Consider the following 13,167-nt stretch of genomic DNA (forward strand, 5'->3'; position numbering starts at 1 on the left):
AGGGACTTTTTGCCAAGGTAATGGGCAGTTTTGTCAGTTTAATTTGTCCAAGTTTTTATTAGTGTTGAACTCCTCTTCCTAATATATACATATATATATATGGTGAGTCTATACTGAAGTTTTACCAGTTTGTATTTGTTTATGTGTCTGTTTATCCCTCTAAAAGCAAACGACACAGACAACTGCAGAAGAAATGTAAAACTGAAAATATGGAAAACAAGCAACTCATTGCCTCTATTTTACATACACCCATACTTAACTTAAAAAAGAAATCTCAGCAGAAATTCTCAACAAAATACTGCCAAAACTACTCAGGCACAAGGGGCAGACAGATAAAATAGGGAATCTGTCTCAAATGCAGAATCTGTGTCTAAAACCAGACATGAAATTATCATGGACAACTGGGCCACCACCTTGTTGATCACCCACTCATCCACAGCAGACAAATGTTAGTTCTCCACATCACACAGATTCTGCATGGAAAAACCATTTGTAAACTTAAAAAAACATATCAAGTTTTGAAATCAGCACTTTGTTGCAAGTCCAGCAGGTAACATAAGAGTAGCAACAAAAGGAGAGTGAGGAATGTCCCAAATCTGAGCTCATACAAACTGAGTATTACACTGAAAGCAGGATGTAAAGAGCATCTTGCTAAAACTGGAACTCACACAGTGCTTCCTAAGACTAAGGATAGAGATTTAGGAACTCTTGAATCCAAGGTTATCACACAGGAAGACAATCTTCTTTCTTTTCTTCTTTCTTTTCAATATGAACAATTTAATGCGTATTATAAGGTGAGGTGACAAAAAAATTAGAGCAAATCCTGAATTAGGGGAGCTGCTTCTAATGGGATTTCAAATCTGATAACATGCAAATATGCTGGTTTCATTTCTTAAATATTAAATATATTCTCAAGATTAGGTGATATTGGAAAGAAGAAATTATCTTTGGCTGATGTAAATCAGTAAGAGTTACAGGAATGGAAGGAGCTCAAACCCCTTGAAAATTAGCTCTCCCCTTCTGTCTCTCAAGCATAAGACTTGAAACGAAAGGTGACATTTGAACACTGAGACCATAATTTGATAGTAATTTTCTTACTTCAAACAAATTGGAGCAACAAGGGGGCAGATTTGCTAAGAGAAGACTCAGCAACTCTTCTGAGCATGCAAGATAACATTTCTTTGAAGGCAGTCTCCTTCTCATTTCTGTCCACCTGGGAATTTCCAGGCTTCTACAAACTTTGAAACAGCAGACTTTTAGAAACAAAATTTAAAGTTTATATGAAGGGTATAGGGCTGCTGTCCTTCTCGTAAAAACCTACAGAACAAACTTTCTGCATCACAACACTGTATCCCTTTGCTGTGTGTGTTGTTGTTGCATCTGAGCCTCAGCTTTTTCAAGTGAAAAGAAGATTGACAAAAGCCAGGATGATCTCACATTTCAAATTCACAGAACTAGAATTCCACTGTTTTGCTTTCCAAAGATGTGGGACAATCTCTGAAGCTCTTGTTGGACACCTTCCTTGGAGGTGTTATTATTAAGAAACACCAAACCTGTACCCACACTTCTCCTCAAAGCTCTTAGACAATGCTCAGCAGCAAACACAGGAATCCATGTGGATTCTTCAAGCAAGTGTGCCATCTCAACTCATCCAACCAGCTTACCTTTTCATGTTTGTGTTTCTCCTTTTCTTTCTCTTTCTTTTCTCTTTCTTTCCTCTCCTTTTCCTTCTCCTTCTTTTCCTTTTCTTTGTCCTTCTCCCTTTCTTTCTTTTTCTTCTTCTCTTTTTTGTCCTTCTTCTTCTCTTTTGGTTTCTCTTTGTCCTCAAATAGTTTTTCAGGTAACATGGGAGACAAGGAAGGTAACATACTGGGAAGCCTCATGGCAGATGGTGTGCTGAACAAGGGCATAGACATTTCTTTGGGAGGTAACACAAGAGGTGCTGATGGCACCTTTATCTTATCTTCCTTACTCTTATCTTTGAGTTTCTCTTTGTCTTTTTTATCCTTGTCCTTTTTGCCTTTCTCCTTCTCTTTCTTTTTATCTTTATGTTTTTCTCTCTCTTTTTTGGTATTGCCATCTTTCAACTTTACTTTTGTGTCAGCATCTTCAAAGTCCTTTAGTTTGAATTTATATGGATCAGGATCATCCTCTTTAAGTAGTTCCTTCCACTGAAACTTTGCTTCCTTGTTTCCTTCCTTGTCTTTATCTTTCTCCTTGTTCTTTTCCTTGTCCTTATTTTTCTCCTTGTTCTTCTCTTTATCTTTTTCTTTTTGCTTTTCTTTCTTCTTCATTTTAGTTTTCAGCTCTTTTTTCAATTTCTTTTTCACTTCTGTCGATGAAGCCAACTTAGTTTTCTCCTCATAGACTTTGAGAAGAGGCTCTGGAGTTGGAGGTGAAGCAGAAGGAGAGGAGAAATAAGTGAAGTTGGTAGGTGGATTAGAAGGTGTCCCCATGTTTGCCTTCCGAATGACCTCATCAATTGAGTCATCCATTGTCCATGAAATGTCTGAACTTGAAGTCCCACCTGAGGCAGGTATTGGAGTTGCTCCCGTCTTATTTGCATTACTGGCAGGAACAGAAGGTTTAGGAGTTGTAGACTCTGGAATAGAAAGTCTTTTAGGACTGGTAAAAATTTCCCCTTCTGATTCAGACCCAGAGGAAAACTCGAAGGGATCCGGCTCTCGCTCTGCACACGCACGAGCAATCACAGCATCGATTGAATCATCAATGGTCTTGTCCATGACTGGGACTTTCTTCACCTGATTGTCCATAACTGGCTTGGGGGCAGGCTCAGGTGGTGTCTGTCCCTGTTTCACTTGGATATTTTCCTTTCCTATCTTCTCACTCAATGCAGCCAGAGGGGTTCTACTCGGTGTTTCAGGCTTCACAGGTGGTTGCGGAACATGAGCAGGAACCTTTGGACTTTTGGGACTTTTTGGGCTCTTGGCGCGTCCTGGTGACTTTTTTTCTTTGGATCCAGTTTTTGGTGAACGAATGGGACTCCCAGCTACCACTGGTGAAGGTGTAGTTTTCGGTGATTTTGTCTTTTGTCCTGGAGAACTTGTTGTTTTTGACTTTGTTTTGGGTACGAATGGTTTTGCCTCTAAAGTTTTGGGGGTCGGCACTTGGGGTTTTGCAATGGGAGCCAACATCGGTGGCTCTGGCGAAGGGGGGGCTAAGTCTGTACTGTCCTGAACATGAACTGGAGAAAGCATTGGTGGTACTTTTTGTGTATTTATTGAGCTAAGAGGCTCACGTGTTTCTACAGTTCCATCCAAGGTGTCGCCTTTGGAGACAGACAGTTTTGGCCTTTTCACAGGTGGGAACTCCTCAGCTTCAGGACTTTCTAATGGTCTCTTGCTCAAGTAGTTCTCATCATTAATTGCCTCATCCTCTTCCATATCTCCTTCTTCTTCCAGTGGGACCTGCATGGCCTCTGCAGATGTACCTCCATCGGTAGGAACCTGCTCCTCTTCCTCTTCTGCAATAGAGAATATTTAGAAAAGCATTAGGATAACTGAAATGTGTTTTACAGAAACAAACAAGCACCAGAGCAAATATTCATGTGCAGCTCAGCCCAGAAGAGACAACTGGCCACCTAAGAGCTCCTTGGAGGAACATGTGGCAGCTCCTGTGTCACATCAGCCACCACTGGAACTGGCAGGTGCCCTCACTGCAGGGCTCACTGCTCTGAACCTATGAGCAAAGCAGAGGAGGGTAGAGCTTATCAATGGCAGAGCTTGCAGAGCAGGCCCAAAGTGTCAGTTCTACCCAAAACCAGCCTAATAACTCCTTCATTCATTTTTAAATTAAGGGAAAGAGGTTGAAGTATTTTTTGCTGTAATACAGCGTCAAAGCAAAGTGCCAAAGTAAAATTAACCAGAACTGTCTTTCTTGCTTATATATCACACGAGTTTGACTGCAGATTAACTACTAGGAAAACATCTTCCTAAACCTAGTTTATTCTTCCTGAAGCAGCACAGTCTGAAGGTTAAAGCAGAGGACTTAAGTCCTATCAACCTGCCAGGTTCTGTCTCTGATACCATCTTAAGAGCTGCTGCAGGTGGACATTATCTGTTATGACTTTATGGGAACGCCCCAGCATCGTGTGTGTGTGTGTGTGTGTGTGTGTGTGTGTGTGTGTGTTGGTTCAGTTCAGGAACATGCCTTTGAAATGCATTTTCCCATTATCTCCCTTACTGTTGTTTTGTTTGCATCGTGGGACAATCCTGGAGTGCATATGCCAACTTCCTGCAGCAGTGAAACCAAAATGAAGGAGGAATTCACCTAGCACACTTCAGAGTAAGTGGGCACTTGGGCTTTGAGATCAAAAAACAGCTTTTGAAAACAAGATAAACCTGAAATCTACACAGTGTAGACATCAGACATCAACTATTCCAAACCAATGTGCATATCACCTGTGTGATTGTTCTGGTTTTTTTGTTTAATATCAATTATTTTTTTTCCCTACACCATCTTCAGACCCACATATGACATTATGGTGCAGAGCAAGGAGAAAATCCACTTGAGATCTCCCAACAAATCCATAGTAGATGTAAAAAGAGAACCTCTGATCTCCACAACCACGGCCAAGCACTTTATCCTTTTTGATACACTTCCTCACTTTCAAAATGGAATTATCCAAGCAGGAAAAAGGATTCTTAGTCCTTAATAAGAATGTCTACACAGGCATTAACCTGACACATTTGTATTTGGAGTAATTACATCATTACACCTCTGCTGGTTAACATTCCTATACAGACAATCTCATTTCACTTTACCCCAAGATTCTGTTTACCCTCCTGCAAAAACTCATGGCATTTTGTCTAACAGGGTTTCTAAGGAAAGCTGTCCAGTGCCCTGAGATTCTCATATGAAATATGTAGTAAAAAACATTTATGAGGACAGTGGCTAAAACCCAACTTCCTAATGAGCAAGTGGCTTTAATGAAGAAAGCACCAAGAAACTTGAAACTTTCCACTAAATGCTATTTAAAATTCAGTAAGACAGCATCTTTCTGAAACATCTCTTTTTAAGGAGTTTATTTTCAGGTTTTCTGCGCTGGTGTTTCTCTGCTGTAATGTGTCAATGCTCTGATTTAGGAGAGTTGAGTCAAGAGCCCTGGGCTGCAGCACAAATCTTGCCAGCATCACAAATTAAGTAAAATGAGCTAGCAAGTCTGGCTTTTGCCAGGGCCCAGAGGATTTACAGCAGCCAGCCCAGAGAGGAGACTTTGCCTGAGGATAAAGTCTTAGCCTTCCGTGAAAAACAGAAATGTTAGGGAGTTAGGTTTTGCCTGGCTGGGCACTGACATTAAATTTTTTAAACTGCAAAGTTAGAGTATAACTGAGAAATCACTGTGGACTGAAACTGCACCTGCTATGGGGGAAAAAAATCTGCTTCCCCATCATGGAAGTAATTTCAATCTCTGTTTAAGCTGCTGCAAAAATCAGCTGCCTTCACCCACTCAGAAGGTTTTGGGGATGAAGAATCAGCGTTCATCAGACGTCACACAGCACTGGTTGCTACTGAGCAATTCCCTCCCAACTCCATTCCACCTACTTCAGCACTAAGAGTTTGTTTTCATTTAAAAGTAGGAGATAAAATTTAAAACAAACATCATACTTTAAAATTGAGATTTAAAGAAATCTTCTGCCTCAGCCACAAGATGAAAAGTTTAGCCAAATTAAAATATTAGGAAAGACACGGTTTGATGATATAGACTTTAGAATAGAATAGGAATATTATAAAAGAGATAGGAATATTAACCACTTTAATACAATAAACATGGAGATAAAAATAGAAAACAAACTACTGCAACAGTAAAAAATTTACATTTACTAGAAAAATCAGAACATGTACTTGCTAAGGATTTCTGCCCAGTGTCCATTTAAGCAGCTCCCCTCTTACACTGTATCTCACAGAAGGGCACGGCAATATTTCATATTTTTATAACTCCTTCCCATCCCAAGGTGCTTCTCATGTTTTACCTACTCAGGATTGCAGAATACCAGCAGCTGCTGGATCAAAGGCAAAAAAACAATTTCAGAGGAGCTTTGGAGAACAGGGACTGGAGTTCTGTACAATAAAAAAAAGCAATGCTTATTTTTTTTTTAATAAGGCCAAGTAAAGTTTGCAGCGGGTCCATGAAGTTTCTGTGATCTTGTGTGGAGGTGCCAGGGAAGGGCAGAAAGGTTAAAGTGCAGTTTGTAGAGGTGAGACAAGAAATCGGGGTGTCTTGGCTCCAGCTTTCATGCACATTCCTGCAAGCCACAAAGACAACTTAGTAAGGAAGCAGAAGCATTACCATCCCTTTTATATGGACTTGGATTCCCCAAAACATCTGGAAAAAATTGCCTGGGTCAGTCCTGAACAATCCAGGGACTAAGGAAGTTCATGAGCACTTAACTACTGACACACATTCACCACTTTTCAGACATGCTCAGATGACAATCTGGAATCCTATCGTGGTCAAATGAAATCCAAATTTCACTTGGAACAAGGCCACAGTCTGATCCTCAGCAAGGACTGGTTTTCAGCCAGGCAGCGCTTTCAAACCTGAGCCACCACAGCTGTGGCAGAAAACAATGAAGCTTTTTTTTTTTTTTTTTTTTTTGGTGGTGGGGTGGGTTAGTTAATTAGAGAAATTTCTATCTTGAGTTCAAGACCTACAGCTATTTTTCCTCCCAAAGGATTCACACCAGATCAGGAACTAAATATGGGAAAACATCAGCTTTTATGTGTTTGCTGCCTGACTTGGTGATGAGCATTTACAACCACGTGGCCACTTCCTCACCTTTGTCCATCTCATTTGCCACCCGGCACTTCTGGACATGCCATCCTTTGTGCACAAGATTGCTTTTTAACTCTCTTTACTGCCATTTCTCCCCATCTCCAGCCACCTTATTAATGATCCAGCCTGAGTTAGCATCTATAGGTCAAATGGATATCACCTCAACCATCTGCCCTCATAACTCTCCCCTGTAATGAAAGGAGACTGGAGCTGTTTGGGAGGTTTCTCAAGATAACAGATACATTTTTTTTTGGTCGTTAGAGAAGTCAGTGCTGGATCAATATTAATGCTCACATTACTAAAGCTATAGAGAGCAATTGTTTATTATGTCAGCAGGCCCCCTGTGCAGAGCCTGGGTTACAGGAGGGATGAGTTCTGCCACTGCAGCACTGAATTTGTCCATCACTGAAATAAAACAAGCTGTGAGCTGTCAGCATGCTGCCTATGAGAAATCTTGTTAGAAAGGCAGTGTTTCTTACTTGAGAATATTAGGCTGAGCCAGGGAAGTGGTGGAATCACCGTCCCTGGAATTGTTAAAAAAAAAAGTGGATGTGTCACTTGGGGACACGGATTTAGCAGTGTTGGGTAAATGGACTTGATCTCAGAGGGCTTTTCCAACCTAAATGATTAAATGGGTAACAAAATCACCTGTGTCTGTGTCAGAAGGCAAATTGACTTTTATGAAAGGATGATTTCAAAGTTAGGGGGAAAAGGAAATCACTCCCCTCTTGACATGGGTCTGCAGGGTGATTTGGGGCAGGTCACTCCACATCCTGCTGCCTTCCCATCTGACAAATGATCATAATTCCATCTCACAGAAGTGCTGTAAAAACTGAACTTGATAAATATGCAGCATCTGGACAGAAAGCATCAGAATCCCAAATACAAACCATGGGGATCTGTCACCACTTCAAATGCTGGAAAATTTTTTAAGCTGAATGGTTCATGCAAGAAACTGAAACTCCTGTACCTTTTTTAAGGAAAAAACACTAAATAAGCTCAAACTCTATTTCTTGGTACATCATGTTCCTGTAGCACAGCAGGGAACCCAGACCAAAGGGTTATTTAATATATACCTTCTTAATTTAGCCACAGCTCAGTTTCAGGACAGCAATACTCAACACTTCAGTAATGAATTTCCATGTTTATGAAAACTGAGGGACTATTTGTCCCTAAAACTGACACAAGGGTACAAGGGAACAGAAATTCTGCAGAAAAAGAAATGCAATCACATGTACCACATTATCTTGCTCACCTGGCTGCCTTGTCAGAGGATGTAGCACAACGGGTCAGATAAAACTGAAGGCAAGAAAAACAGATGCAAAACTCATCTGATTTGAGTAAAAATGCATCTATGTATGGGGATTCTTCAAGCAAGAAAACCTACCATATATAAACATGTCTATAAAATTAAAATTGTCATCATCTTGGTTGTCACCAGACTTTTTATTTGGTAGCTTCAGTGAGAAAACACAAGCATTGTTGGCTAGATGGGTGTCCAAAGAACATGGCATAGACTGGGACAGACAAAATCTTTGCTCAGCTTCTGACCCTGCCAAAAACTTGCCCTGTCTGTTGGCTGGCATTTAATTTAAGTAAAGTTCCATTCTCTCTTCTGAGAACTGGATTAACATTTCACTCTGTCACAGGGTGGTGACAGGATAAAACCATCTGGGTAAGACATGCAGATTTAAGAATAAACAAATATTTCTTATGTACAAGATGAAGCAGAGTCAGACATGCTGGCCTAAAGCTGGACACCACTTGCTGAAGAAAGAGTAACTTGATTTTAGCAGCAGCAGCTCTTACTTCCAATGCTACATCTAATGTAATAATTGCACAAAGCTTTGGGAGGTAACAGTTCCTGAGGAAGCCAACTCTTGTTATTATAATAATGTAAGATTTAGGCATTTGGCATTTGATATTAACTGCAGTATGGCAGATAAACAGGATCAGCTATCAGAGCAAACCCATTAAGGATACAATTCTCAAAAAGCAGATGTTTCCATCCAACTCACACATGCCTATTTTCAACTATTAAATTTCATCCATAATACTTTTATTTTTAAACAGAACTTGAACATTTTATTTTCTAAGAGAATGCAAAATGACCAAGTAAGATCAGTAGATCACAGAATTCTTTCACACATAGTTCTGTTCACATCAGCCTCTCTACTCCTCTTCACTGCATGGTACCAAGTAGCTGAGAATGGAAGTTAGAAGCATTAGGGTTTTTAAGGAAAATTAGGATTTGGGAAAGGAAGTGATCTGGCAGTGCCTGCTCTGAAATCTTCAATCCATCTTCATTTCCAAGCATATTTGCCTTAGGACCACATGGATAGTAAGGCTGGTGGCTTTATACTCAGCCAGCTCAGCCTCTCAAATGTAAGGAAGGAAGGGATTGTTCCCAGCCGACATATGAAACATTTTAGTGAGAAAAAGATAGGAAAAAACTTCCTGCAGACTTCCAGAATAATTTTCCTATTGTCTAGCTAAAGCATGAGATGAAGCCAAAGATAAGTTTTTGGAAATTTTAAGTCATTAAGTCAAGAGCTTACATCCCTATCATATCCTAATAAGCAGGAGCTTTTGATTTCTGTTAAAATTGAAGTCTTTTTCTTGTGCCATGATATATTTTATCTCTTTAACTTGTAATAACAATGGCCTTTTCCCAAAACAAACAGAAAGTGTGCTTGTAGTCCATAAAGGAAATTAATGGAAGAGGGACAAAATTCAATCCTGATATCCTACAGGCCAATATCCTGATACCTTAATGCAAAATGAACACATTGAGATACCTGTGACACATGTGGGGCTTAAAATACTGGATTTCATATAGATACTCATGTGTATGTTACACATATATATATTTATAATTGTAAATATAATTTATCTCCTGTATGAACACAACTAATCACTGATGTGACCTCTTTACCAAACAGACAATAAAACAAGAGATTTTTCCATTACTTTATAAAGATCAACCAACCTATTACCAAACCCTGACATTTTCCAGTTGATACTTCCTATGGGAAGAGAGCTGGGAAGAGAGCACCACCAATGTGCTCATCTTCCTTGTGTCTCAGATTTTAACACTGACATTGTCAGCAAGCTCATTGCAGTGCCCTCTCAGGATGTTACCAAAAGCAAAAACCACCAATACATAAAAAAAAAAAAAAGAAAAAGAAAAAGAAAGAGCTTTCAGGTATGGCAAATGATTTTGCATAAATAACTAAAACACTGTAAAGGAGAAAGGTGCTTGAAAGTTAAACATCTCAACTTGGTAATCACACTGGAAAATGCTGCCCCAAATGGCTGGGTGGTGCCTTCAGTCCTTACTATTAGCCAGCACTGAATTTCGAGGTGTTCAGCAGGACTGAGACTTGGTGTATACATTTATCAATCCCTCCAGAAGCCTTTATTAACCTGCCCAAGAAGCTACAAAAGGTCAACAAAACACCCCTCCATCCCTAATGACATAATACATCCAACCATCTGGAAACATGTATGATAGTAATAATCAGGTTCTGGCCTCAAAAGTTTCCAGATTGATTTAGTTACCTCTCCATCCTCCCCATCTTGGTATGAAATCCTACCAAAAAAATCATACCAAATTGGAGATGAATTATTGAGCACCATTACGAGAAGAAAGTATTGATAATTTTCCAGAAACAAACCATAACTCCTAAACCTGCAGTTCTACATTTAAATGGAAACTGTCCCGTCCTTTCTTTTGTCCTGGTTCAAACATTTGTGCAGGAGAATGAGGAACTAATCAAGGCTAAAATAAGGAAGATTATATGTTAGTTTGGGCTAGAAGTGACCTAATGGGATAACTCAAATGGAAATATATCTGAGGGTGGAAGGAAAAAACCCAAACAAAGATTAAGTATTTTTATGTCCAGCTGGCAAAGCAAAAAACCCACCTCAGGATCACACAGGCATAAGGGAGTGGAAAAAACCGGGGGAGTTGTGAGGAGCATCACTCTGGGCATCAGATCTTAGCTTAGGATATAATGTGAGATTTCGGCTTCCAATGCAGTTTTAGGGTACCAGATGCAATGAGTACAACACTCCTAAGTAGTTACTAGTGGCTGCCCTCATTCAAATACTTTTTTAAAATATGGAATTTTTTGAAGCCAAATTACACAGGATTCTTAAAATGACACAGCTAGTTCCCTGCTGAAGACAGAAAAACAGAGTTGGCAGATTGTTATCTGCTACACCCGCAATCTCTGTCTGACCTGACAAAATATTAGTCCAGAATTTGTGCTGCTACAGCAAGCAAAAACATGTTTCTGTCTAAATACAACAACGGAGACTTTATTTTTGCTTTGACTTTTAAGCAGCGGCCCAACATTTTTTGTAGCTCATGCACAGACACACGAACACACAGCAGTGCTGGGCTAATGGGTCTGGAGAGCAGAAACAACCCCAGAAGCATCTTTAGGAAGTGCTGGAATGAGAAATGTGTGAGATCCAGCCAGCTCCCTGTCAGCAGGGCAGCCTTGGCTCAGTCACTTTGGTGTTGCTCTGAATTACTTGGGATTGAATCTCTCCCCTGAACTCAGCAGAGTGTAATGTGAAAACCACTGCAGCTAGACCAAAACATAGAGCCAGGGACAGAAAACCTCTGCAACAAAATTTGGCTTTGTCTCCATGCTTTTTATTTCACTTTTTACTCCCTCTGGGATGCATGATCCTTAACAGCACCAAGAACTTGTCCCAGAGTATGTGTGCAGGCGCAGTGGTTTTCTCTTTAAAGGAACATTTTGACTTCTAAAAAATAAAATTATTAGCAAAGACAAGGTAATTAGGCAATGACAATTCACAGAGTACAACCAATCAATAACAGAGTACATTAGCAAGACTGACAGAGGTGTGAAGCTGGTACATTATAAATGGCTCTATACTGACCTGTAAAAATGCAGCGTTTCCCTAACATTCGGCACAACAAAAAAACTAAAATGCTATATAAGCAAGCCAACCTGAAATGACACCTAGTATTATAAATGGCCTAATCTATATGTTAATACTGTTGTATCACATAACTGCAGCAAGACTAAGATAACAATATGACTTTGGGGTTTCTATGGCTACATCCTGGGCTAACGTGCCTGAAAGGGCTTGCTGCTGACACCACACAAGCTTTCTGAGTGCTTCTCTTTGGTTATTTATGATATGATTTATGATAACGACAACATCTCCTATTTTCTCCCCTCGTCAGATACAATAAATTGCCATCGTTAATCACCCTTCTTGCTTCAGCTATGATTACAATAGTATAATAGGGCCTAGCTATGGTAATACTGTGCATTAAGGTGTTTTTTCCCCCCCTTTAAAGAAATATGCACAAGTAGATCTTTGTAGCCGATGTCAGTACCTGTAGGATTTTAATAATCTTCCCAGGAGTATTCCTGGATGAGAATTTCTGTTAGAACTGAGATTCAGCACCACTGATCTCTTGCACAGATCAAATTTACCATCTAAAGAATCAAAATAATTGTATTATCTGCATCTAATAATTCTCAGATATAATAAGAGGGGTTTATATGTATTTTTTCTTGAGAAAAGGAAAGCAGACCATCAGTCTTTTCACTTTGCACCTCTGTATCTAATCTTCCTGGCTGAGCTTTCCAAACCAGATTTTCAAGTATCGCAAATCTTACTAAAAACAAAAACACTGAACCTATATAAACATCTGGAAGGATTTTTACAGTGCTTTCCCTTTTCTATAATATGGTCTTGCATAAGAAAACATACTGTTCTACCTTCAATAAAATCCTAGGTTGAAAATCTGTAGGCTTTTACAAATATTTTAGGAAGTGACTATTTGTACCTCCTGGCAAAGGAACAGACTAGGTATTTATTGCACTGGGGTATCTGTACTTCTTCCATATTAATAATTTTTACCTGGCATTGCAGAATTTTAGTACTTCATGGATTTGCAACGTGCATGTATATTTGAGTACTTGGATTTGGCAGTGGGAAAATACTGTGATTATTTAATGTCTTATTTTGCAACTGAGTTAAAGAACTCCAGAAACGAGAAGGTCTAACCATCCCATACACATCACATATTTCTTTCATTATATTACTTCAGATCCCACTTTTACTCCCCAGAAGTTCAAAATTTAACCCCAAAGAGTTTGGGTTTTTTTGTGTAATGCACCTGTGGAGCAGAAATATGGTTTAAGGCCCTTAGAATTGAAGAGTCACATTTCTCATCCTCAGGAGTTCCAGTGAGAGCAAGTAAGAGGCAGACATGATGGCATGATGGGCTATTTTAGATTGTACTAACAAGCATATTTGTGCTTATATTGCTGCCAAAAATAGCTCAGGTGTCCTTCAGCCCAGAGCGACTCGTTACT

The 13,167-nt window shown here is 39.6% G+C and overlaps 1 protein-coding gene across 1 annotated transcript in view; it reads right to left on the reverse strand.

Moving 5' to 3' along the window:
- Positions 1-13,167, reverse strand: part of TAF3 (TATA-box binding protein associated factor 3) — a 112,955-nt gene that overhangs the window by 23,490 nt on the left and 76,298 nt on the right. The window contains exon 3 of the mRNA XM_021530948.2: positions 1,665-3,484. Within this exon, the coding sequence (XP_021386623.1) occupies positions 1,665-3,484 (1,820 nt within the window). The remainder of the gene's footprint in view (positions 1-1,664; positions 3,485-13,167) is intronic.

This window comes from Lonchura striata, chromosome 5 (genome assembly GCF_046129695.1).
Source record: "Lonchura striata isolate bLonStr1 chromosome 5, bLonStr1.mat, whole genome shotgun sequence".
NCBI classification, from domain to species: Eukaryota; Metazoa; Chordata; class Aves; order Passeriformes; family Estrildidae; genus Lonchura; species Lonchura striata.